Genomic DNA, 27,025 nt, shown 5'->3' with positions numbered 1-27,025 from the left:
TGCCTTATTCTAGAAACATTTGGATTTTACCAGTGTGTGAATATCATCAGGTTAGATATGTTAGATAAGCAGGGTTTTTAATGGGTTTTTTTTGGGGGGGGGGTGTCAATATCGAACGTAAAATTATGTTGTGAGTTTGCTATCAAGTATAATATACTTTTTAAAAAAGCAATCCTAAAATATAAGCTAGAATAGATCAATTTTATAACCACGATCTTTAGAATATGTCAGCGAAAAGATATACAGAGATTTTATCACTTTATTAAAATCTATTTTTAGCTGAGGAGGGGAGTAGGGGAAACTGAGAATTGCAGTATGCAGAGCGAATGAGTTGGCAGATGGCGACCAGCAACAGAAGACAGAAGTAAAGTGATAAACATATGTTGGTGTTTTCTGGGAGGAAAAACAGAAGAACCCGGGACACATTTAAGATTTTCGACTATTTACATTGGCGTAACGTGAATATCGATCTTGTTAGACTGGTATTAGATAAATAAGGTCTGTAGAAACATGGGGATATCGACTGATTACATGTCTGCTATGACGTATAGTCGGGATTTTTCATTCACACGTACGGTCGCTAAATGGATTTTGTAAACGGAAATGTGTGCCGTGAATTTACTACAGTTTAATTATTATGGAGGTAAGTGTGTGAATTTCAAACACTGTCACTTTTTAAATGTCCATACACCTATAGTATCGGTCACATGATCCGCCTGGAGGTGATCGTACGGGCATGTGCTTGTAAAGGGACAGTCTTAGTCCTAAACGTAGATACCAACGGAATATCTATGTAGTTCGATATTGGTTATTTGACGCATTTATGTTTAAGTATAATAATCTTTGACCGTAGGTTTAAACTGATATGGCGGTTAGAAAATTATTACTCATGATAACTCATGCATGATCGCTACAGCTTTAGATTATTACAAGCTTTTATTTTGCCAGTGACAAGCAGGCTGACAGAAGGTTTAAACGGAGTGCTCTTGGAATAATGTAAAGAAAAAAGTCTTCCACGAGACGACCCCAAGGAGGGGAGGTTATTTTTTTTTTGTTTTTGGTCAGTGTTTTAGTGTGAGAATGGAAGATTAATAGTGTGGAATACGATGGAGTCTCCGGGAACAGCGGGGCCTAGCAATACTCTGCTGGTCCTACAGCTGAAATCCCTTGTAGCATACAAGTCCAATGATGAGTATCTATACGCCATGAAGGAAGATCTGGCGGAGTGGTTCATGTGTCTGTATCAGCTCGATATCACTGTGGATAATTTTTTCGAGGTCTTGGAAACGGGAGTAATACTCTGCGAGCACGCCAATAAAGTGAAAGGGTATGCAGACGAACAGAGACAGGTGGGAAGACTGGCAGTCATTCAGTCCAACTTCGTCCGTCGTCTGGAGATTCCTCAATACGACGTTCCCTATCGAAAGGAAGTGAAGCCGCAGACGTTCCACGCCCGGGACAACATCTCCAACTTCATCACATGGACCAAAGAGTTGGGGATCCCGGATGTCCTGTCGTTTGAAACAGATGATCTGGTGCTCCGAAAAAATGAGAAAAGTGTTGTGTTGTGTCTGCTGGAGATTGCCAGAATCGGGGCTAAGCTTGGAATGTTGGCTCCGACCTTGGTGCAGATGGAGGAAGAGATTGACGCCGAAATAGAATCAGGGGAACCCCCTCCTCAGATAATTACCTGCGACATAAAATCTCTAGATGAAATGGTAAGTCACTGAGTTGGTTATAATGTTTATTGTTTGCTTATTTGGGTCACACGGTTGCTGTTTTTGATAGACACCGTATATTATGCATACCAGTAGTACGTGTCCCCAAGGGCAGCTCCTAAGCAATGGACCGCTAAAACTGCCCATATAGTAATTAAGACCGTGCTTAATGTACCGAAAAATCTAACTTCAATGTAAGTAAAATCTGATAACCTTAAATGTGATGTTGATCAGATTAAAACTGCCGATGTTACCTTTTGACAGTAGCATGTACGAAACGAACCGCCTTAATGAAGGATACATGCAGCACTCCAAATAAGAATCATAAAGACCTAAATATTCGCTCGAGATTTGTGTATGCCTCTCGTAAATGTACAACACGTTTTATAACTTCTGGTTTTTTATGAGGCTCTTATCTTATTTCCTGTAAAGATGATTGCTGAAATGAAATTTTAATTTGTGTTTAATTTAGCATGGCCCCTACAAAAAATTATGAACAATAAGACCAACAAATGAGAAAATGTCTTGAAGTTGTCGTGACAGAAAATAAGATGGATGTTGGATAGCTCAAAGCCTCACTTTGTTATGTAACGCAAGGAGCCACTGTTGAAGGAAAATATTTGGTGTCGTGGTGGTTAGTGTGTGAAGACGGGCATTTTGACAGCTAATGCTGACAATCACATGCATGAAGATGCGCGTATTACAATACGTGACATATAACTATTTTGTATGCGAAACACAACATACTCTATTTCATATGTCAACAACATAGAAGAAAAAAAGCAGACGACTGCACACCTAGTGTTTTTCCTCCATATTTGGAAGGGTTTAACCTATTCATTGTCCATTTAATCTATACTTGTTACACCCTCTGTTAAAGTATTTATTGCTCCATATAATTTACAATGTCAAGCCACTTTTCAATCCCTGTGAAATGTTTTAAGCTGTGCCAGTTTTTAGTTCTTTCACGATATGAAAATGTACATGGAGGGGGTTACGTACCGGGAGAGAGCTGGAAATATGCATGGACAAGTTCGTCGTCTTAAGCTAGGAGAGTTTTTATCTTCAGTCAGAATAAAGATTAATTAGGGTATTATTTAAATTAAGCCTTTTGGTGACCTCATGTTTGGATAATCTCTGCTAATATTCAATTAACTCTAGGTGCTATTTGCCAAAAAAGAGACGAACTGGGATTAAACATAAATATTTAAACTGTCAGATTTAATTATTTATGCTAATACATGTATACGGCGTTTTTTGGTAAGAAAATATTGGGACTTTCAGGATGAGCCTTAACTTTACTAATTAATCAAAATGGGCTGAAATCATACTAGGAACACAAGAAATCGTGTGACTATGCAGCAGTAATAGAGGACAACTCTATCAATTTTTATCCAACACTGGTGGTACGATTAATTAGGATCAGCCAGATTGTGGTACTTCAACACGGTTACAATTAATTAGGATCACCCCGATCTTAGTACGGCTACAGTTAATTAGGATCACTCTGATCTTAGTACTCCACTGTTACAAGGAATCAGTATCGGTCAGATCGTTGTACTGTCGTACAGTTTATCACAACAACGATTTATAAATATCCTTACAGTGTACTATGTAGTTACATATTCTATACCCAACATCAGTTAAATTTTATTTTGGATCCGCCACCGTTTGAAATGGTCATCAATTTCTGTTGACACCTGGCTTTCAGATGTTTGATGGTATTGACATTATCTTATTAATCTGTGTGTTTAAGGTCGCGGTTCTGCTATCTTCAATAAATCCCCATGTTAATATTAGTTCCCTGCCATAATGGGCAGAGCTATATCCGTGTCTCTGTCTTATTTTGTCAAAGCTCAATAATTAAGAGGAGAAACAAGCACTTGAAAAATTAATGGACGAGATAGCAAATAAATATTTTGGAGACCATTTGACTTTTTTTTAATGGGAACTAAGAACATCGTTTCGGTGAATGTTCGTGTTTACCCGGCGTCTAGATTTATTTTCTCCTCAGGAATTGGGATCAGTGACTGTACAAGTACAGGTTCCATTGTGATATTTGTGTATTTCCCTTCTGACAGCAAAATAATGCATTATTTAAAGTTACTTGTCCTTTTCACGATTTTTGTTTGGTTTCTCTACCTATGAAAGAAATACACATTCTATGTCTACAAGTCCTTTGTCACAAACGGCCATATAATCGGATCGCCTTGTAAGAAAACAAAACATGCTATTATCTTTTTGACGTATTTTAAGCTCGCGGATAAAAAGAAAAACCATCAAAGCGAATAATCTTTATCCTTCATTTTTTGCTTGTAACAATAGACAAAATAACTGCGGGTTAATTAACTAAGAACTTTGATCTATGTATTATATATTTTTGGTTTAAATATGTAGACAATGATTGAACATTTGAGGGATATGTCTGATATTTTGTTTCGAATGCAAACTTTGTGTATTTTTGTAAGGGCGCGTGAATCTTATCATATTCTAAAATATCTGCAATGGCCATTTTTCTAAGTCATCCTTTCAGTGATTCCAATTTAAGTCGTGTCAATGGATGACATTGGGAACTTTGAGATTCATTGCTCACTTGTGAATACAAAAACATTTAAGTCTTTTAACTTTTTGTCAATCGCGGGATCGCCTTCCTAACAATAATGAATAAGGTTCATTTCCGAAAAGACTTCAGTTTGTACTGTATAGAGATTTTGACAAAAACACTTTAAAATTGAAAATGTTTGTTCCATATGTTCGATTTTGTGGAATTTATGAGTAATTGGTTATCTTATTTTTGACATAGAATACAAATGCATGACCAAACAGTATACACTCTATATAATACAGATTATGTTCTGTCTGTTTAAGCACAAGGCAATATTTCTGGTTTCAGCTTTCGAGACATTTTTTACATTTAGTTTCCTTTCCGCGGCACTTTATTTTTTGGTGACTTGCGGATTTTTTTTTTATGCTGAATCATCAACACAGCTTTTTTTTTTTTTTTCATGTGCCTTCAATTTTTGTTGAATCTCGAATTCAACACAACGGTAGCCCCCTATGCATCCCCTGTAATGGAAAACAGAGGGCTCTCCAGTTTTTAACGAGTTCATTCGTTAGGGAAATTATGTGCAATGCAGGAATTAAATTGATGCTATTACAACAACAAATTAACGAAAAACGGTATTATCGGAAAACATCTGGCGGCGCATTTTGCAGACGATCGTTACTTCATAAAGCTGGCGATGTAAATCCAAATGAGTTCTCCAGATATCATCATCTTTAATCCTCTCCCGTGTGGATCTGGTTTGGAATAGGTCATCAGTACCCCTTGCTTGTCGTAAGAGGTGACTAAATGGGGCGGTCCTTCGGGTGAGACCTCAAAAACAGCAGGTGTGGCACGATAAAGACCTCTCCCTGCTCAAAGGCCGTAAGTGTCCAGCATAGGTCTAAAGCTCTTCACCGGCAATGGTGATGTCTCTATATGAGTGAAATATTCTCGAGAGGGACGTTAAACAATGTACAATCAATCTTTCATCGTTTTGTGTCGCCTACAATACTAAGCGACAGACAGGGATTCGGTCTTACAAACTATAGAACACTTTCTTATAAACAAGGCTCCGGGTCAAGCTTAACTGCAAGACGATGATTGTGGTTACAATTTTATGCGTTAACATATATCCTTCTCTGTCGATTTGTGACTTGACCCATCTGCCAAAGACGTATGAAATGATACAGTAGGGAGATATAGGTCTCCATCTAGCGGATCCTCTGTCCCTGTCCACAATCTCGAAAGAAGCAGATGAATCTTAATAAAAATGTCTATTACAAGTACATGCAGCAATCCAATACATAACGTTTGCCTATAAAGGTAGAAGGATGTTTGTCGTCATGAATCTAGTGCGCTGAGTGGCTGTGATAATAGACTACACAAAAAACGGGAGTCGAGATAAGTAAGACGAGACTATGAAGTTGTTTGGCTCACAAGTACTCTACAGTAGTACTGGGATTCTCGGTCAAACAGTACTTCAGTAGTTGACATGGCTTTTGATTTAATACGATACCAAAACTTACAAATATTAACGCCCTACTATACACCAATAAGAAATACGATCATGCATGTAAGTGTGTCGTTATCACAGCAGCTGATCTAGCCTGGCTTTTGTTGTGTAATGCGTCAGACATACTACGATTTATGACTGTAAACTATTGAATGCCTAACCAGAAAATAAGGTGATGGGTGTCAGAGCGATGTTGGTGTTCCTTAGAGAATATCTTCCCGATGATCGATTACTCGTGCTTTGAACAAATTCTCGTGTAATTTGGAAGAAAGTAAAAGTACGCAGACATGCTAACAATCCCACACAGTTAATAAAACAATGAATACACAACAAGGGAAACACAGTGTTTGACAGTCTATTGTCATCTGTGTCAGTTTTAATGGGTGCGTAAATTGTTACGATGTCTGTGTTCCAGCCTGCCATCATGTCAGGGAAGCTTTAAGTATACATCTGAGCAGATCTACTTGTACAGTATGTATTGTTAGTACATTGCACAAACTTGTATCAGTAGGTGTAAATGACACCCTGCCATATCTACTGCTATGTACATACATATGTATTGTAAGTACATTGTACAAACTTATATCAGCAGGTGTAAATGACACCCTGCCATATCTACTACTATGTACATACATGCATGTATTGTTAGTACATTGCACAAACTTATATCAACAGGTGTAAATGACACCCTGCCATATCTACTAGTATGTACATACATGTATGTATTGTTAGTACATTGCACAAACTTGTATCAGCAGGTGTAAATGACACCCTGCCATATCTACTAGTATGTACATACATGTATGTATTGTTAGTACATTGCACAAACTTGTATCAGCAGGTGTAAATGACACCCTGCCATATCTACTAGTATGTACATATGTATTGTTTGTTTTTTTTATATTTATTTTTTTTTAAACATACATACAGTATATATATATACATACATTCTGCAAAGAAACTTGTCCAAAATGTTTATAAGAAACTGTCAAATATATATGTATATATTATTTTCTGAGAGAGAGAGAGAGATAGAGATGAATTCAGTCATTATTTAATATATTTTAAAAAGGTACATACATATTGAAATTTATAAAAAAAAAAAAAAAAAAAAAAAAAAAAAAAAAAAAAAAAAAATTAAACAAAAAAACCCAACAACAACAAACAAACACTCAATGATATAATTGATTCCAGCGGTTCCACCAGGTGTCAAACAAATCTTTTTCACCATTTTTATATGCAATATATCTTTGAGTTTCATAAAATGTATTCATTAGCGATATCACAACATTTACATTCAGTGTCTTCCCTTTACACCTCATAGTATAGATATAATATTTCAGCCAAAGAACAAGATTATTTTGTATAGTTTTCTTTTCATCCAAAAATCCAAAAATAAAATTATTTTTTGTTATTGATATTTGAAGATTGATCTTATGTTCAAAACAAACTTCAAATTCTCTTAAGAAATGCTGAACACTATCACATTCCCAAAACAAATGTTCAATTGTTTCTTCTTCTATCTGACAGAATGTACAATTCTTATTACATACATGATTGTATTGTTAGTACATTGCACAAACTTATATCAGCAGGTGTAAATGACACCCTGCCATATCTACTACTATGTACATATATATGTATTGTTAGTACATTGTACAAACTTATATCAGCAGGTGTAAATGACACCCTGCCATATCTACTACTATGTACATACATATGTATTGTAAGTACCTTGTACAAACTTATATCAGTAGGTGTAAATGACACCCTGTCATACATGTACATACATGCATGTATTGTTAGTACATTGTACAAACTTATATCAGCAGGTGTAAATGACACCCTGTCATACATGTACATACATATGTATTGTTAGTACATTGTACAAACTTATATCAGCAGGTGTAAATGACACCCTGCCCTATCTATGTATCTACTTCTGTTAATGGTTTACTTATTGATTTCTGCTATCTTTGACTACCTCTGATTAACTTGAAGAACGGTTTAACACTTCATTTAGGCCTCCAGGTGGCGTCCCTGGATACTGTGCTGGTTTCATTGGAATTCCAGTAGGTTTTTGTGGTTTGTTATTATCTGGGTCTGACACCGATCTACCGGGTTTTTTTAAAAACTGTATACTTTTGAAATGCCCCCGAAACGCATCATTTAACGGCAAGATTCCATCCTTTATGTGGAATAGATGCACCTAAATGTTTATATGTTTGTTTATTCACCAATCAAGGGTCCTCAGGGTGCATGTACAGGTTAACAAGCAATTAATTATAACAATGAAAATGAATAACAATAATCATTCAGAAGTATTAATACTGTCGGAGTTCACACTTCTGCACTGCACACATCTATAATTACATATGAAATACTGATTGCAGACAAGATTTAAATTAACACAATGAAATATACAATAAAATAACCCAAATAGGTCCTTTCCCGCCGCATACGGCATATAAGTCGGTGCTTGTGAGTTGGCTGATGCAAAGATAATTAACCATGTCACGAAAACATACATAGTCATGTATTCAGGGCCGTAAATTAACCTTCAATTTGGAGGAGGCAGGAAATTAGGCGGGGGTCTGGGGGCCGCCCAGGCCCCCAGACGCTGAGCACATTTTGTGCACACTGAACACGTTTCGTGCAAAATCCTTGATTCTAGGGCCTTCTAAGATGTTACTTGACTAACTCATTCTAAAACAAAGATTTGGAATGCTTTTTAAGGGAGGTATCATGTTCTTAGTTATTGGAAACAACATAAATTCTAATGAACTTTAAATTTTATTTTTTTTTGGCTCAAAAGTTGGAGGAGGCAGTTGCCTCCTCCGCCTCCATGTAATTTACGGCCCTGGTATTTTATAAAATATGCATTGAATATAAAGTGCTCTTTGCTCATCTCATCTATCTTGGCTAAATGCTTTACGATTTTTGGACTATAAGTCTATAATCCTTGAATTCATCTCCGTGTTTCAAAGCTTACAAAATGTGAATCATTTTTATCGACATGTGTATTTATATTGCGGTATTTATTTGTCTGACACTATGGGTTCTGAAATAGTGTGGCGTTATCATATCGAATGAATCGAACGAACTTTAGCAGACCCTCAAGCGCTCGTCAGCATTTACAGCAATATTTATATTCGGTGTGTAAATTTAGATTTTGCGTGGCTACAAATGAAGCTTTGTGTAAGGCTTCCTATAGAATATTGAAGGTTAACACTTGTGTTGATTTTTCTGAACGATAATATATGTTCATAACAGTCATTAACTGCATTCAACAAATACTGAAGCTGGAATCGTGAAATACAAACAAGATAATGTAATATCACACACACGATCGCTTTAACGAGTAAGCGAAAATTCGATTTCATTTACATTTTAAATGGGTTTTCCCATAGTTCCTTACGTAATATTATCATGGCTTGCTTTCTTTGGAAATTATGTCCCACTAAAAGCAAGTGCAACAAAGCAGGCGCGATAGTCGACTCTGGATCTCTTGTTCACGTGCTGGATATGCCCTCCTTCAAGTATTTGCTTTGTTCTTGTCGAAATTTAAAAACGACTTAATATGTTAACTTCATATATATCTACTTTTCTTAAAAGGAATTCCTGTGTTTACTGGAGTGCTTGTAGATAAAAAGGCTAACGAGGGATTTGTCACTGTGATCAATTTTCTCGAGAGAAAACAGGGCGCTTGTCGGGGATTTTCCAGCAAGAAAAAAAAAACGTATTTGATGCACTGAACGACTAAGGAAATTGCCCGGATTTGCCCACTAAGGAAATGCACAAGTGTCCTGAGAATTATTACGATTGAAGTAATTTGGATTTTTTTAAAGAGAAAAATGACTGACGGGCTTTTGTGGAAAATGATAAAAAATGTAGCTGTAAAATTTGAACAATGGTTTTCTATCATCCATCGATAATGTACTTAACTTATCTTTTTTTTCAAGGCTGATAATCTGTTCACATTTTTAGATGAAGATACGAAAAGATCATAAATGAAAATGCTGCGCCATTATTTATTTGGGGGGATTGTGAAATTGTACTATACTGTTATACATTTAGACATTAAGATAATTGACTTTTGTAATTACATTAGATCTGATTAACAGGTGCAGTTTGGAATTGAGAAATTAAAATACTTTTTATGTAATCAAACCCTCGTTAAAATCTATTCTTGGGATTACAATACCTCTTGAAATTTTGATTTGTGGAACCTTTATTGTCAACTTGCATGCTAAGATCAAAGTTGGACTACCAAAGTAATGTGATCATTGCCTTTAAATGCTCCAAAAAACTTCACTAAATACGTTTTATGCTTGGTGTATGATTAGTATTTCTTGCCGATTTGATTGCCACGTAGGGTATTGTTGTCTTAAATTGTTGGGCAAATTTATTTCCAAGTTCGCGGACCAGAGGATTATTCCACAAAAAAGCGTTCACAAATAGTGCAAGATTGATAAGTCACCCGTGTAATTATTATAAAAACATTATACTCTTCCACGATATATGCTTTGTAGCAGTAATACCATCTGTGCAAAGTGCACAGAGAGTTCAGCTTATATATATTTCGACAACACAGCTTGAAAGGAATGCTCTTTATCAATAAGCATCCGGGACTTTGCCAGTCAACCTTGTACGCAGTCTTTGTGGTTTCTCGTCTTTAAACCATTAATGAGCTAAAAAAAAAAAAAAAAAAAAAAAAAAAGAAGAGGAAAAAGAAAAGAGCAGCTATTCGAGAATCGCTTGTCATTGTTACACTTGGCCCAAAACATAACATAATGCATGCAATTAACTTATAACCCGAGAATTAACAGCAATGTCGATCAGTTTTAGCAAACGGTCGTGTGGTTGTTCTTTTGTTCTGCAGCATCGGGACAGATGACTATTCTGCCATATGGTAATGCTTTGTCTTAGAACCATCATTGTGATAATTGTTTTGATTGTAGCCATAGGAATATCATTTCCTTCAGAATTTTGTCCATAGCGATCATTTAGGATTCCCACAGCGTTGTCTGTAATTTCGAGGATTGAGTTGAAACATTATTGTAACCCAGACTTTGTCTAGTATGATGCACCATTGTCGTCTGCTATTCCGAATTCCACTGACACTTTGAGAAAAGTGATGACTCCGTCTCGCATAATGTGCAATATTTCTGCGCAGAAGGGATATCAGATTTAATTAATGTCAACCTGAACTGTGAAATTAGATATGTGCTACGAAAATTAAAACTGGTTGCTAGAACAGAAGTTGCTTCGTTTTGTTTACAGCTACACAAACACATCAAAAAATATTTATTGTATGTATATAAAGGTAATGCAGCTGCTCGCGCCGTGCAATTAACGACATATTGCACGACCAGATAAAAAACATATTGGGTTAAGAGTTTATTTCACTTATCTCTCAAGACGATGTATTTCACTCACTTCCTGTTAACGTTTTTCGTGTACCTATTTTCCAGCTCATTAAATCTTGTCTCAGAGTTTTCTTTCATCGCATCGTTCCCCTATAAGCAATATTGGTCAGTTTCGATAAGGACCTCGTTGAAATTGTACACTTCCATGCAAACATCCCATCTATTCATTATAGATAATCAATTATCGTGTCATCCAAAATCGGAACATTTTCTCGATTCAATTTCAAAACCTATTTACAGATTGATATCAACAAGGTGCTCGTTATATTGCTACCAGTGACGTAATACGTAAATCTTTATCCAATTCTAACTTCCGTTTTATTTTCTCAGACCACGGTTCCTGCGACATTGAAAGTGGTGTAAATCTTTGGCATATTGCTATATTAATTAAACTTGAATGAAGTCATACAAATTAAGAATCTGCCATGGTGTGTCATTGTATACGGCTTCTAATCCTTTCGATCCATTCTGTTCTAGCTTACGGTGAAGCTACCTGTAATGACACAATAAGTGTGCCTACACAACACACGAACGGTTCACGCCAGGCAGGACATCAAGATAATTAATAATTATTGGCAATAACGACATTGTTTATATCCCCCCAAAATACCAGATTTTAGATTTTGATTGAGATTATAGCTCCACTTTATGGTTCATAAACCTGCTGGTTTGTGTATTGTTTGACAAGGTCGAGAAATCTTTATTGTCTTCCCCCAAAACGGCTCCGATCATAAACTACAGATTAGCCCCAGAATACATAAATATTCTTCTTCCGGTGCAGTTTTGTGTTTGGTTGTTAAGGGATTCAAAAGATGCAATCTCTTTGCAAAAAAAAACTTGCAAATAAAAAGATTGAAATTTTCATAAATCATTCTGTATCTAGCGTGTCTTTAACAATGCCAGTTGTCTCCGAAAGAGAAGACTTTGAATCCCGTGGATGTACAGGAAATGACGGGGTTGATTCCGAGGAAGTAGGATGCTTTGGTACTCTAAATTGTGAAGCGGAGGTAGGTTCAGAATCGGTGGGGTTTTTTTCCGGGGGTATTTGATGGCGGACGGATTTTTGTGATCATCAAATCCTAGCAATGACCCGAAATACAGCCTTGCCAAAATTTCTCCCGATAACGACAAACTTGGACCTGAACAGTCGATCTCCGGGAAGATTATAACTCGGTTAGACGTTTCTGATTGGGGACAAGTGTTGTCATAATTTTAGTAATATGTGATACAAAAGTTAATAACCGTAACAAAGCCATCAGAACACATACTTGGCAAATGAATGAATACTGGTTTATTGCACATGTCCCACAAAGGTTACTACATCTTGATCACAAGCGTATGTTCAACGCGGGCTTGGCAGTTTATGAAGATGAAATATATTGATATACAAATTCATACAGGCATGAAGCAAATCTGATATATGGGGAGATTGGATCGAAAGTATTCCGTGAATTTTGGGGTCGTTTTTGATGTCCGTAAACGATGATGCGTTTGCTTTACACATACGAAAGCTAGTGTGTTCAGTGTAATTGGCAATGAAAAGGAATTCCATTGTGCACAATCTTTGAGTAAGATTTAATGTAGTGTACTTTTCCGAGTGTTTATGTAGATAATGTTTACGTACTGTGATGTTGCGTTTGATTTCTGTTGAAAGAGATGGGTGTGTTTGATAAGGCATACCGGTAGTTTCCTAATGTAAGCTGTGTACTGATTTTATCACGAGTTTAACGACAAATGGTGAATAGAATAAAAGACACTGATTCCGTGATCACATCGTGTTTGTGAGACAGCTTCAGTACTTACAATTTGTTTATCGGATAACAGACAGACGATCAAGTTTATTTTATGAGAACAACATATTTAGAGTTGTTTACAACTCTTTTATTACCAACGCTTTGCAAATGTTTATTTTCACCACAGGGACTAAGCCCGTTTTGGGCTTGATGAATTTGTGAAATAATAACTGAATCCAATATTCCTTTACAACAGACATATCAAAATTCATCCACGTCAGTTTACAAAATAAACAAAATATATTCCTTGGTATTACTTTATATCTCTCTGTTTCAAATAACCAGATATTCTAAGTACTAATACATATGAGGTGTCACATGATGTTTTGTTTTTCTAAATGATATCGGTATCGAAAGTTACTTTACTTCATCATTCACAACACGCACACACACAGAATGATCTCTTTAATATGATGATGATGAAACCGAATCCTGGTTAGTGAATGGTTTTAAGAGTGGTAGAGGGCATAAACTCTCACACACACACACACACAGAGAGAGAGAGAGAATGATGATGAAACAACAGAACCCTGGGAAGTGAGTGGTTTCAAGAGTGGTAGAACAACAGAACCCTGGGAAGTGAGTGGTTTCAAGAGTGGTAGAACAACAGAACCCTGGGAAGTGAGTGGTTTTAAAAGTGGTAGAACAACAGAATCCTGGGAAGTGAGTGGTTTTAAGAGTGGTAGAACAACAGAATCCTGGGAAGTGAGTGGTTTTAAAAGTGGTAGAACAACAGAACCCTGGGAAGTGAGTGGTTTTAAGAGTGGTAGAACAACAGAACCCTGGGAAGTGAGTGGTTTTAAGAGTGGTAGAACAACCGAATCCTGGGAAGTGAGTGGTTATAAGAGTGGTAGAACAACCGAATCCTGGGAAGTGAGTGGTTTTAAGAGTGGTAGACCAACAGAACCCTGGGAAGTGAGTGGTTTTAAAAGTGGTAGAACAACAGAACCCTGGGAAGTGAGTGGTTTTAAGAGTGGTAGAACAACCGAACCCTGGGAAGTGAGTGGTTTTAAGAGTGGTAGAATAACAGAACCCTGGGAAGTGAGTGGTTTTAAGAGTGGTAGAACGACCGAACCCTGGGAAGTGAGTGGTTTTAAGAGTGGTAGAACAACCGAATCCTGGGAAGTGAGTGGTTTTAAAAGTGGTAGAACAACAGACTCCTGGGAAGTGAGTGGTTTTAAGAGTGGGAGAGGGCGTAAATTCTTTCTTTGTTGTTGTAACTTTCAGAAAGCGTGACTTGAAATGCTACAATCTTAGGAAACTTATACAATCTTACGAAAGTAACATCGTGTAAATCGTTTTACTTATATTTTTAACAAGACAATTCGACAGTTTAGAACGCATTGTTTGATATAGTTCTTCAAGAATTGGCACTATTTTGAAACTGAACCGACTTGTTCTTGGCAAGAACCACGATTTATTATCTATACACTCAATGTTTTTCAAACCCGGGATATAATTTTTGTGTGAAATATGGAAGAATTAACGTTGAACACAGCATGAATGGCCCACGAAACTTGAAAGGGTTCCTAAAGCTCTTTTAAAACATTCCAGAAGTAATCTTCTCGTCAAATCATGGATTCAAAATTTTTAGCTGGTACATGTACACACACACAAGCATTATCGTGTATAACTTATGATTGCCGTTTGATTAAACGGTACGGACATCTCTTTTACGTCACAGCTTAATGCGAGTGTAATAATTTTCGATGTAAAATCAATTCTACTTTTGACTCGGGTTTGTGACCCTCTGATCTTTTTGTATATCAACGTCAACGTAGTAACGGTGTGCCTTCCGCTCAAATAAAGGCCGGTTTGGAATGTTGCACTGACTTTACTGAGATTAGTCTTATCATGTCTGTAATTCAAAAGAAATCAATGGTGAGATATCAGATCGAACTCGACATTCCTGTAGGAAATGAGAGGACACTCAGCTCTATCCTTGATCACATAACTGCAGTGGGTTGCCCTTAAAAACGTAATCGGGTTCACAAACACACGCGGATGTGGACCTGTAACATCTTATATATAGCAGTAATCGGGTTGACAAACACGCGGATGTGTACCGGTAATATGTATGGGGAGTTCAATGAAACATGATGGATTTTAAAAATCCCTTTGCATACATTATGTACATTGTTGTAAACACAATTCAAATCAATATTTAAAGTGTGGGTGATAAACATAAATACTTTGTGGGTTTTCGTTTTAACATCACAGAGAACATTATATTGCTTACACAGAAAGGATTTCAGTGTAAAATTAAACAATGAACATTTGTTTTAGGGAAAGAATTTGTCTTGACACGTTTTAACAGAATCGATTATAATAAATAGAGAAAGCTACTGGTGAAAGGCTCCCACCTAACAATTCCGATCCATTGATTTCCCAGACAATTGACAGCAAACCTCAGTAGCCATGTTCTGTCTTCATTTCTTCTCCTTGTCCGATTCATGATTCTTCACGACTGACCTATGTATACTCTCTATGGTGTGTTGTATTCTCAAGGCATTTCATATTTATTGGATCTGTCTTCGAAATTGGAAATTTGTTGTGGGCATTTGGTGAAAGAAATAGTATACAAATAGACAAAGAGCAAGTTAAGTTAGTTTTGGAAGTAAGATTTTTGTGAAAATTGAGATTAACTAATGGGAGTCACAGTGTCAATTGACGACGGTGTTCCGACCACCAATTCTGAAAGTGTGCAAACTCCAGAAACCAACTGTAAACAGGTGATTCGATTGTCGTCTGTTGACGACATAATCAAGGTTCTCCAAAAACTTGACGATGTCCGTTTAGAGAAAATCCCCATTCACCCGGACACTGATGATAAAGTAAGTAGACATCAGAAGCAATCTCTCACGGTACGAACCTGCAGCTAGATTCTCGTCTGTAACAGTACTAGTCCATTCTGTCACAGTACTAGTCCATTCTGTCACAGTACTAGTGCATTCTGTCACAGTCATTACCCATAATGATGTACGTGTAAATTGACTGAAAAGTCTAGTTGATGTAAAGTTCTTACAGAAAAGGAAGATACCAACCCATTTTTCGTTCGCTGCTTGATTATGTAAAAAGATACACATTTTGCTGAGACCATGGCGTGTCATCATACGTCGTGGATCTTTTATAAGAGGTGTACCCGTTTCCATTAGGAGATTTTTATGTTGTAATTGAAAAGGCTTTGGTTTCCATCATTATCAACCCTCATTTCTGAAAATAAAATTCGCTGGATTAGATTACCAAGTTTCTTAATAAAAATACAAAGTATTGTTCGGAAGCAACAATAGCGGTACACATGGTTTAAACACCAGAAAATAAAACAGCTGATTTAATGGAGTTTGCATTGCCGTAAATTACAATTTCTCACTAAATCTAATCAATTGATATAGTTTAATTTAAACTCTTAAAAGGAATGGTCCAACCCCTTCTCATTAAAAATCAATTTATTTCCAATACGAAGGTTTGCAATTACACGTACACAGGATAAAAACATAAAGGCGCTTGGAGTGTAATTGTGTTATTAACTTTAAATGTTGAGGAAAATTGTTTGGCAAGAGAAATAACTCTAATTCTATTTTGCTCTATTCCATATTATATTATCTTTTTTCAGGTGAAATGGTTGGCGGGGCGGTGTACATGCCCCGTGCAGTTTCCCATCACCAAGGTTGGGGAAGGAAAGTACAAAATAGGCGATTCTCAGACACTAGTTTTTGTCAGGGTAAGTGCTAGTTTTTAATTTAAGGATGTACTCTACATCGTCATAATGGCTGACTTCCTTTTAAAACATAGATGAAAATATAAATATCAGCAATATTTGTCTATTCAGTAAAAAAATTCTTCGTTTAGCTCAGTGGGTTAGCACATCGACTGCTAAACTGTAGATCGCGGGTTCAGCAGGGGTTTCATATGTTTTTTTCAGATTGCTTTCTACTAAAACTGCATTTTTTTACTACATAAAGTGAATTTGAAAGTGTTCAATTTTAAAACATTGTTGCACATGTCCTCCACTTTTCATCTTTATCAAATTTCTCTGATGTAGCATACCTCCTTAACTTGAATAACAATATAACAATTGTTAATATGAAATAATTTCAGTTTTAAAAATCATTGAAAAGGTAGCAGTATCAATGTTGAATATCTTTTTAATAGCATTACTATTTACTATGATTTCAATCGAATTGTTACAAATATGTTACAATGTTAAGGTTTAAATAACAGAAACTATGATTTCAATCATATCCTCAAAATGTTAAGGTTTAAATAACAATTACTATAATCAGTCATATCCTCACAATGTTAAAGTTTTAATAACAGTTACTATTGTACAGATAGTTATTTAAAGGTTTACAGTTACTATTGTACAGATATTTAAGGTTTTGATAACAGTTACTATTATTACAAATATTTAAGGCTTTAATAACAATTATTATAATTTCAATCATATCCTCACTATATTAGGGTTTAAATGACAATTACTGTAATCAATCATATCTTCACAGTATTAAGGTTTTAATAACAGTTACTATTGTACAGATATTTAAGTTAATTTGTTACAGACATATCCTCACAATGTTAAGGCCCCTCCACAAGGAAATCTTCTGTACGTAATCACAAAACCTTAACATTGTGAGGATGTGTTACCAAAGAAAGATTTGTTTTCGGTTTTAGATATTACGTAACCACGTGATGATCCGAGTGGGCGGTGGCTGGGACACCCTAGAACACTATCTTGATAAGCATGACCCCTGTCGGTGCGGGTTTTCCGGTAAGTCCTCTCTGTCACTCATCTCCACAACATGTTGGGCAACAAAGAATATTTAATTTACAGATAAATATGTGTAATGTCACTAATAATGAAGTGATGTAACTTATTTAAAAGTATTTCTGTTGATAGAGTACTTGTTTGTACATGCACACTATCCCCGGGAAATTCCGATACCGATTATCGGGATGTTTCCTTGTACTCGCCTTCTGCCTGTGAAAAAGTGGATCGAACTGTCAAAAACGTCATAGGCCCTATACTCGACATCAATGAAATAACTTTTGATAATTTGGTGGGGGGGGGGGGGTTTAAAATTCTGTAGGTGGTAGAGAATCGAAGGCAATACAAAGACGCGATTTAAAACAACAGAAAACGGTGCAAAATTCAATTCATTATTTTACAAAAGATGTATCACATGTATTTGTTTAAGCCTGACATTCAGGGCAGGAGTTTGTCTTCTGTATTTAACGATTAAGCAACGCAAACATTTACAAAACACATATAGTATCACGAAACGGATATCCTAATATTAGTCATTATAATTTAATGTCTTATTCTTCATTTCAAAATATCAATCAAACTTGTTATGATTCGACGTTTACTTGCTAAAACGCTTCGAAGAAATATTTGAATATATTATAGTATTCTTTCATAAACCATGTAATAAGGATTTTCCTCGCCAACACGGGATCGCTAAAAATGAATAAAATCGTCCTGGCCTAAAAAGGTAATCATTTCCTGTCTACAAAAAAACACCTATAGAAATATTTTAAAGGAGAATGTTTAATAAAGTATGGTCTATTTAACCCTGTAATCTTACCCTAATTCCGAATGAAAATAAAATGGCTCTATAACCCAGTGACGTCACGAAATTTACACGAATCGTTTGTGTAAATTACGTCTTTACGAATAAGAAATAAAATTCTATAAATCAATCTTGTTTTATGGATTCTTTGAACTAAATATGAAAAAGCCTCCAGTGATGTAGAAAGTACAAATAAACAAGTTAAAAAAGATTTATCGATTAAGAATTTGCACGCGACCGTGGTGTAGGTGCAGGTACCCGTCCTGGCCTAACAGACACTAGCGGAGCCATACATATATATATATATACAATGTATATGGGGATCTCTGTACGATATGTAAATGCAGGCGGGTATTGAGTGTTAAATCAATACACTGTACAATTTAACAAGAGTTGTCGGAACACTTCAAGTGATTTATTAGAGTCATGAATACGATTCAAAGATACCTGTGCTTTGAATGCTGAGGTATTTTACATGTAGTTAATTTCAATAATCAGTAGTGAAGGCATTGAAACATCACAGTTAGGCGGTGGCATCCTAATTCGACCCTAGTGCTTATAAACGGTTTTTAATTAAGTCAGTTTGGAAAACTTGACAGGTAGTTCAAATTCAGCGTTCGATAAATCTCTGTAGGTTATCACGCTGGCAGATAATAGGAATGTCCCCGGGAATTAAGTAAATAAATGATATCTCTCAATTGATTATCGATTTACGGTACCCGGTTTTAACGTTGTTCATTTCATTTTGAAATTCATTTACTATGCATGAAATATATTTTTGTTTTATGCACATCGATTCATTCTACAAGAAAATTTCTCTTGAAACACTGACTGCATTCGATTTGCAGACATCCACTCAGATTACTAAAATAATCGTAGAACGGTTGAAAATTCATGCTTGAGGCCCGCTCCTGTATTCATTGCGTGGCCAGTGTTCGATTTTTCTTCCATTGTTGTGTGATTTAAGAATGAAAAACCAGGCTTGCCTCTAGCCGCCGGAATTTTTTGCGTAACAAATCAGGAAAACATCTACTTATGACTTTTCTAATGAGATTATTTATGAATATCACACGCTAATATGGATAATACAAGGATTTGTTACATGCAGAATTAAGATCATTAGATATAATCTTAAGTACAATTACCGTAGTTTGATTACTGGGCCATGAATTTATTATTATTATTATTTTTTTGTTGTTGTAAATCCTGTGTTGTATTTTATACATACCTATAATGAGTAAATGACAAAGCATGTGCACCCAACTCCACGTGCATTACTAGGTCCTCTAAGGTCGTGTGCATTCAACTCTGCAATGTCAGTTATTTTCGCAGTTGATCACTCTAATAATATATGTATAATTCTTTCTGCATTGATTTTGAATCAATTTCAATAAATTTTCAAAACCTGACTTTACCAGATTCGTCGACATAGTTATGTGGTCTATATAATCATAATTGATACAGCGTACCTATATTGTCACGCAGCCGCAAGTAGTCGAACAATTTTCCAACTTCTATGTACAATATATAGTTACGTATTTTGTTAGAAGATTTTTGATCAACCAAAACCTTACAAGGATGTATCCGAATGCTGTATTAACGCATGCACGCGAGATTAGAATGGGGTTTATTTTACCCATCAGCTTATGGAACCTCATGGAAATACGTGTAGTAAAACGCCAACAATTAAACTGTAAAGTGCAGGAGCAGGCTAATTTGAAATCACATGTTGAATCACATGGGGAGTTATTTACTCACAATTCTGAAGGGAATATAAAGGAAGGAGTTGTGTACAATAGAATAAGATAACGTTTTAAAAACCCTTTGGTCCGTAAATATGTATATAGCGATATTTTTAAAGTATCGTTTAGAATAAATCAAATGCTTTTATAACTATTGTCAAATCCGCACCTGTTTAGTCTGACTAAGCATTAGAAACTAGTAAACAAAGGTCAAAGCTGAACAGAATCTTTTACTTATCAATATCCGCTTCGTTTATCTTTTTCAAAAACATTTAAACTCCCTTCATTTTTAACGATAACATTTCGTCACATTCTGAACTCAACGACACGCATTTATCTGTTTGTACAGGTCATCGGAATACGCCAGTGCCGCAATCACAAAGGCCTCAAGGAACCCCCACCCGCCGGGCTAGTACCCCCTCACTGTCTCAAACCCTGCCAGCAAAGTCCCCCAGAAAAATCTCAGTTGGCCCAGTGTCTCATTCCATATCAGAAGCTTCTGAAAGAGTAAATTCACCGGCACGCATGCGCAGCGTGTCACCTGGCCCTTCTCCAGGAAAGCTTAACACTCAAAGTGTTACTCAGAACTATGGGACAAAACCTCCCGTCTCTCCGATATCTCCGACGGGCAATGTAAATAATATCAGTTTTAGTGGTCAGAGGACTAATACAGTGATTGCCAATTCAAGGAGGAGCCAATCCCCTGTCCCTGTTAGTCGTCTGCGATCGCCGTCACCTGTGTCAGGAATCAATAAGGCATTACAACCACGTGAGCAGACGACCAAAGTAACGCGTCCTGCATCCCCAACCAAGCGATGTCCGTCCCCGTCCCCCTCGGCTCGGAGTGCTTCCCCAGCTCCCAAACGATGCTCATCCCCGTCATTTCAGCGAGCAGTGTCCATGTCACCTGCACCAAGTAGGAGAAACAGCCAGGCCACTCTTGTCTCTAACTATTCAAGGTGAGAGAAAAAAATCAATTTCACTTTTCTCCTCAATAAACGAAAGGTAGATTGAATGTATTGTTGGCAGGTAATGAATAGAGTGTCATTTTGCTCACTTATTGATCTCATACCTATTTTGAAAGGAAGGAAACAAAAACCCGTTCATTTGAGTATTTCGATTTGTTCCCATTTTTCTCATTCCTAAAATCATTTGAATGATTAATTTATGGAAATAGAAATAGGGTGCTAGTTTAAATGGATTATTCTCGAATATAAATGTGAAATAAGAGACCACTTTTGTGTTTCCTTTAAATACATGTAATTTACAGGTATTGTTGTTTGTAGTTCCTTTAATCGACAATTGACAAGTACTAAATGTTTAACATGCAAATTCAGAGATTTGTCTCTGTCATATTAAAGTGGTGCTATTCAAATCCTTTCTTTTTGAATAAGGTTAGGAATTCTTCTCTACCCCCTTTCATGTAAGGCTATCAATAACAAATCCCGTCCTTTTGTCACAATCTTTGGATATCAAGTAAACCAACGTGAACCTTCGCTAATTTTCTAAGGATCTCCACACACACACATACACACCCAGCCAGAATGTTTGTACATACAACGCAGATATTTAATCGTTCTTTTCCGAACATGCACGAACGCATCTTAGAATTTATGTCTCCGGAATAACTTCGCCTTGTGCTGTGTTTCTTTTGACATTTAAATATTGTTTTCTTAAAATTACCTTTAAACCTAAAATCTAGAAGACGTTGTTTGAATATTCAACCACACAACTCTGCATACATGTATCTATATTCGATTAGGAATTAATATAGCTATATCCGCGACATGTCCTTTTTCATATGGAGACAATATTCAATATGAAGGAAAAGAGAGATACATAGGTAATACTGCTTTTATATGTATATAATGTGTGATTTATTATTTTATGACCCACGTATAGTTAGGTAAACCGTCAAAAACAGGCAATTATCGGTATTTGACGACAAAGCCCCGTCGAAACAATTTGGCAGACATCCTAAAGGGGGTTTGGAATTCCACCCGTTTTCTTCGTGATCTGTTACAAGTAGTATCGATTCATTTGCCCTTCGAATTCTGGTGTCTTGGGTCAGTTGTGAGGAACTCTATCATCATGTAACAAAGAACTGCCACATGCAGATTAAGACCATTCTCTTGATGAAAGAGAATGCCGTTAAGTGCATTGGAGAAATTATTTCATTTTGAAAGTGGAATAGGCGCTAAGAGCTTCTGGAGACTGCAATCCATTTAAATGAGTTTTAATGTTACGTGTTTATGTTTGAATTGTTTTGAGTAAGAATTTTAAAGGTAGGTAGATTAAAATTACAAACATTTATTGTGTGGGCACTTCTCACATTAAGGGTATGAATTGTTAAATGTGTCAGCATTTTAGTGTACATGTATTGGTAAAGGTTTGAATGTCGTAAATTGTTGGTCATCATGAAAAAGCAGACTACCTGAATGCATGAAATATGACACGGTCTTAAAGTTCCCTGATATTGGATATTATCCAGTACGTGCTTGAAATTCTGTGTTCGAGGACATTTGAATGTTTAGATTGCTCGTCTTTGGATCTATTAAGTATTTCGTTACTGAGTAAGTGGATTTCTGTATTTGGAAGGTTCATACACCTCACCTTTTAAATGAAATTAGCTTCAACCTTATGTTCAGCCAATCATAGTAATTTCAAATGAGCAATAGGTTATAAATGTGTGTTTGGTACTTTTACAGATCAAAATCAATTCCAAATACTCCACGTGCAGATCGCCGCCAGCTTCCTCAGCGCCCGAGCATGGATTCCGAGGGCAACGATAGCGTCGGTACGGACGACACGTCTGGTTCCAACTCCATGCAACCTTCTGTTGATATTAACCAAATTAGTACAATGACTTTGGACGAGTTTAAAAATTTACTAAATAGTGCGCTATCGGTTCCCAATGGAAATGCGTCTGAAGGAAGCTTAGAATCTCCAAGATCACAGGGTAGTACCGATAGTTCACGGAACATATCATACGGTGCGCATAGATCTGTAAAAAAGCCGCCAATTAGTGAAAAACCATCCCGATACAAGTATACGGGGAATGTGAGTCGTAGTTTGGATACCAAGTCTTTCAATGGACAGAATAATAATGGATACTTTGAGATGGAGAAGCCAAAACGGACAATACTGGCGTCTTCTACTGTATCCAGACCGAAAACACCCGTTTCTAGTTCGGTGTCCAGACCCAAAACTCCGGTAAGTTCAACTGTTCAAAGACCAAAAACTCCGGTAAGTTCAACTGTTCAAAGACCAAAAACTCCAGTTAGTACTAATACTATTCAGAGACCCAAAACTCCAGTGAGCACTGTTCAGCGTCCAAAGACACCTCTGAGCAGTGCGTCTCGATTAAAACCTTCTGTGAGTACTGTACAGTCTTCTGCTGCTCAAAACGTGTCGAGATCTAAGACGCCAACCTCTTCTTACACGGTTCCTCGTCCAACTCCTCACATTACAACAGTAATGCAAAATGATGTGTCTAATAGTACGAAACCTCATAGAAAACTTCACGAATCAAAGTCAGACTCTGTGCTCAGTGAGCGAGAACGTCCAGTTCAGAACGTAAAACCAAATATAAGTTACATGTGTATTGCTTCGGAGGACTCTGAACCCAAAGCTTCGCCTGCCAGTTTTAAAGGAACTGATATTTATACTATATCGAGTGATGATGTAGATTCGTCATCTGATTCTAAATGTATTCCCTCAGCGAAAATGACCCGCAGCATTACCGACCCGGGGCTTGATAAAGAGACCTCGCCAGAAAAAGAAGTATCGAAAAGTAATAGTAATGACTCTCTTATTGCCAGTTTCAATGCATTACAAAAGTCAATCCAGGAGCTTCGAAATCGGGCGCAACAAGCCTGTGTAGCAGTTGAAAATAATAAAAAGACGGAAACAAAACCTGCAGAATCCATTACAATGGAATCTACGGATAAAGGTGTAACACCAAGCGCAAGCAGGCCTACAAACGAAACAGTCACGATCAAACGCCCATCAACACCTACTGGCAGACCCTCTACTCCGTCTCTTATTCCTAGACCAATGACACCAGTAGGAGGTTCTGCCAAATCACTGAGCCTGACGCAGACAATTGAGTCAGCACAGCCGGAAAGCGCGTGTCAAGAGAGACCACCAACACCCAAGAAGGCAACCATTCTAGCTAAATCGCCATCCGCGAACAAAGCTGCAGCAAACACACCGAAAAAGAACACATCGTACACTAGCATGTACATGCAACGTCGATCAACAACTCCGGGTCCAAATGATTTCTCGCACACAGAGAAAGAACGGAATGAAATTCCGCGATCCAAAACACCAGGACCAGGAAATAGGTCAACAAATGACCAACCTAAGTCTTATGTAAGTCCTATACGAAGACTTACTCAAAACCCAAAGCAAACATCAACGCTAACAGCTCGAGAAATTCCGGAGTCGGACTACAACGACCCACGAGAGCGGAGAAGTGTGTCTGCTAGTCCGGCAACACCAAGGAGGTCGGTGGTAACTGGGTTAAAGCCGAAAACTCTGGTGAAACAAAATGCTGTCGAGGAAGCTATTTTGGTGACTGTGAATCGCGATAGTGGGCGACACAAAATCAACGTGAAAGATGGAGAGGAAACAAAATACAAAACTAGTCGAACAAACACGGGTCGAATCATTGCTCGAGCAACAACACCAACAAACCAGCGAGCATCCACTGAAAACCTAGATCGATCGCGTAGTGCTACAACAGAAACACCTCGGTACCGCCCAAGACCAAGAAGTGTAGATCCCGAGAACTGGAATCGCGGAACGAACAAAGAGGAGGAAGTGTTACAAGTGAAGAGAAAAGGGGCTGGTTCCCACGTTGTGCTTAATAGAACAGAAGCGTGGGTGGAGTCAGCTGTCAAAACAATTTCGGGAAAATCATCCACTAGAAGCAAAAATCCTCCAGGAATATTACGTAGGTCAAAAACTCCTAATCCAACTGATCTTAACCAGTATAACATGGAGTCACGTCCGTTGGATGAAATCAAAGCGGCATTAACTCTTCCAGTCAATGGTCTACGGGATATTTCAACGGAAGAACTAGAAGCGCCACCGGAAGATCCTGAAATGTATAAAACCATGGAAAAGCTTTTCGAAAAAATGCGTGAACGGGAGTTAAAGGCTTCTGTCAATGAAACTCCAGGTGGAGATTTCATGGGAGATATTGATGTAAACTGCATGGAAAATGAGGATAATTTGGGAAGTGATGAATTGTCTTTAGACAGTAATGAGAATATAAAGAGACGAGGGAATTTTCCTATTGGGAAACAGAATTCACACCAATCTCCAGGATCCAGTACCAAAGGATCTGTACCTTCTACTCCAAGATCTAAAACACCCTCATTTTCAAAATCTAGTTCGTCATATCAGCCAATTAACAGGCCTGTTTCAACTCCACCTCGACCAAGCACTCCAACACGTTCATCTGTTAATTCTTCCAGAAGATCTAGCATGAAATCTAGCAATGGATCCGTCCCTGAGTCTCCAACTACTGCCGATGTGGATCATGCTGTTGTAATTGTATCCAAAATTAAAGAAATCTTGAAAACAAATCCACGCAAAGACAACAAAGAGGGACCAAAGTCAAGAATTCCAGCACCGAAATCACTTAATTCGAGTGGGAAATCTATGTCGTTCTCTAATCTTTTCAGTTTGGGCAATCAAGACAGTCCATTTAAAAAGGAATCTTCTCCCGTTCTCAAAAATATGAACGGCAATATGAATGGTGAATACTATGACGATGAAGTAGATGAAATTTCTGGAATCACAGCGCAGGCTGAAATTAATGACCAAACTGGAAACGTTCGCAGTCAATCCGGAACCAAGACGCCGGTTCCGAAACTAGCTACTCCTTTAACTACCGGAAGAACAGCTGTCCTAAATCGGGAGACAAGCACGGAAAAGTCTAGTAAACTGATTCGTGCAGTGTCAATTTCAAGTTTATCCAGTTCTTCAAACACATTGTCTTGTACTTACGGAGAGGAAGAGGAGTTTGTGTAAATCTCGTCTGTCTTATTTGCATGATAATTTATCTGTGATATTGTGGACGTTTCTGTGTGCCTAATGCGAGGGTCCATTTTTTTTATTACCTTTTTTGTCAGATTAGGGAGTTTACATTACTGTAGGCATATAGAGGTCATTAAATTGCTTTTTGTACTTTGTTTAGAGGAATGTTTTGGGTTATTTAAATATCTTCTTGCAATATTCATAAGATTCTGACAGAAGACTAACTTAAGGCCATTTATCTTGCGTTTTTTGTATTTTATTTAGTTAGCACATTCCAGCAATCATTCCATGATGTCAGACCAGACGATCACCCAGTGGCTCAATTCAGGTTTTTATCCCACCCCGTCTTACCGCTTAATGGCGTGTCTTACTTTACGTTCAAAGCAGTATTCGAACGAAATTCTTAAACTAATCTTTTCTGTTGTAATGGCTACAAATGTTGATATAAACTACCATGTTTAAATGTGTTTTGTGCCAAATACATCCTCAGTTCTGTCCAATCAGCATTTGCAAACATTGTCACGTGAGAGAGCGTACGTCACGAGCGCAGTAGATGCAGCACACGAAGTCGTCCATTTAAAAAAAATTGTCTGTGATCATCATGCTTATTTATGTCTTATTTATTTGAAATGGAAATATTACATGCGATAAAATTAAGAAAAATTCA

At 37.1% G+C, this 27,025-nt stretch overlaps 1 protein-coding gene across 2 annotated transcripts; it reads left to right on the top strand.

Annotated features, from left to right (window-relative positions):
* The first annotated feature begins 121 nt into the window (after window positions 1-121).
* LOC125671705 (GAS2-like protein 2B) lies at window positions 122-27,025 on the top strand. 2 transcript variants are annotated; one of them, XM_048907578.2, is made up of 5 exons: window positions 122-1,718; window positions 16,612-16,719; window positions 17,670-17,766; window positions 20,660-21,269; window positions 23,019-27,025. In XM_048907578.2, exons 1-5 carry the CDS (start codon window positions 1,107-1,109, stop codon window positions 26,350-26,352), a joined length of 4,761 nt encoding a protein of 1,586 aa, XP_048763535.2. In that variant the 5' UTR covers window positions 122-1,106; the 3' UTR covers window positions 26,353-27,025. The 2 variants fall into 2 exon arrangements, with proteins under 2 accessions (XP_048763535.2, XP_048763543.2); XM_048907586.2 differs by having other exon boundaries at window positions 125-643.

This window comes from Ostrea edulis, chromosome 1 (assembly GCF_947568905.1).
Source record: "Ostrea edulis chromosome 1, xbOstEdul1.1, whole genome shotgun sequence".
NCBI lineage: Eukaryota > Metazoa > Mollusca > Bivalvia > Ostreida > Ostreidae > Ostrea > Ostrea edulis.
Note: the sequence above shows the minus strand (reverse complement) of the source record. Positions and strands in the feature narration are given on the sequence as shown.

Excerpts from the sequence above, each read along its gene's own strand:
- LOC125671705 (XM_048907578.2), top strand. The coding sequence starts at position 1,107 with ATGGAGTCTCCGGGAACAGCGGGGCCTAGCAATACTCTGCTGGTCCTA. Across the intron at positions 16,720-17,669 it reads AGACACTAGTTTTTGTCAGG|ATATTACGTAACCACGTGAT; the intron begins GTAAGTGCTAGT and ends TTTCGGTTTTAG. Across the intron at positions 17,767-20,659 it reads CTGTCGGTGCGGGTTTTCCG|GTCATCGGAATACGCCAGTG; the intron begins GTAAGTCCTCTC and ends CTGTTTGTACAG.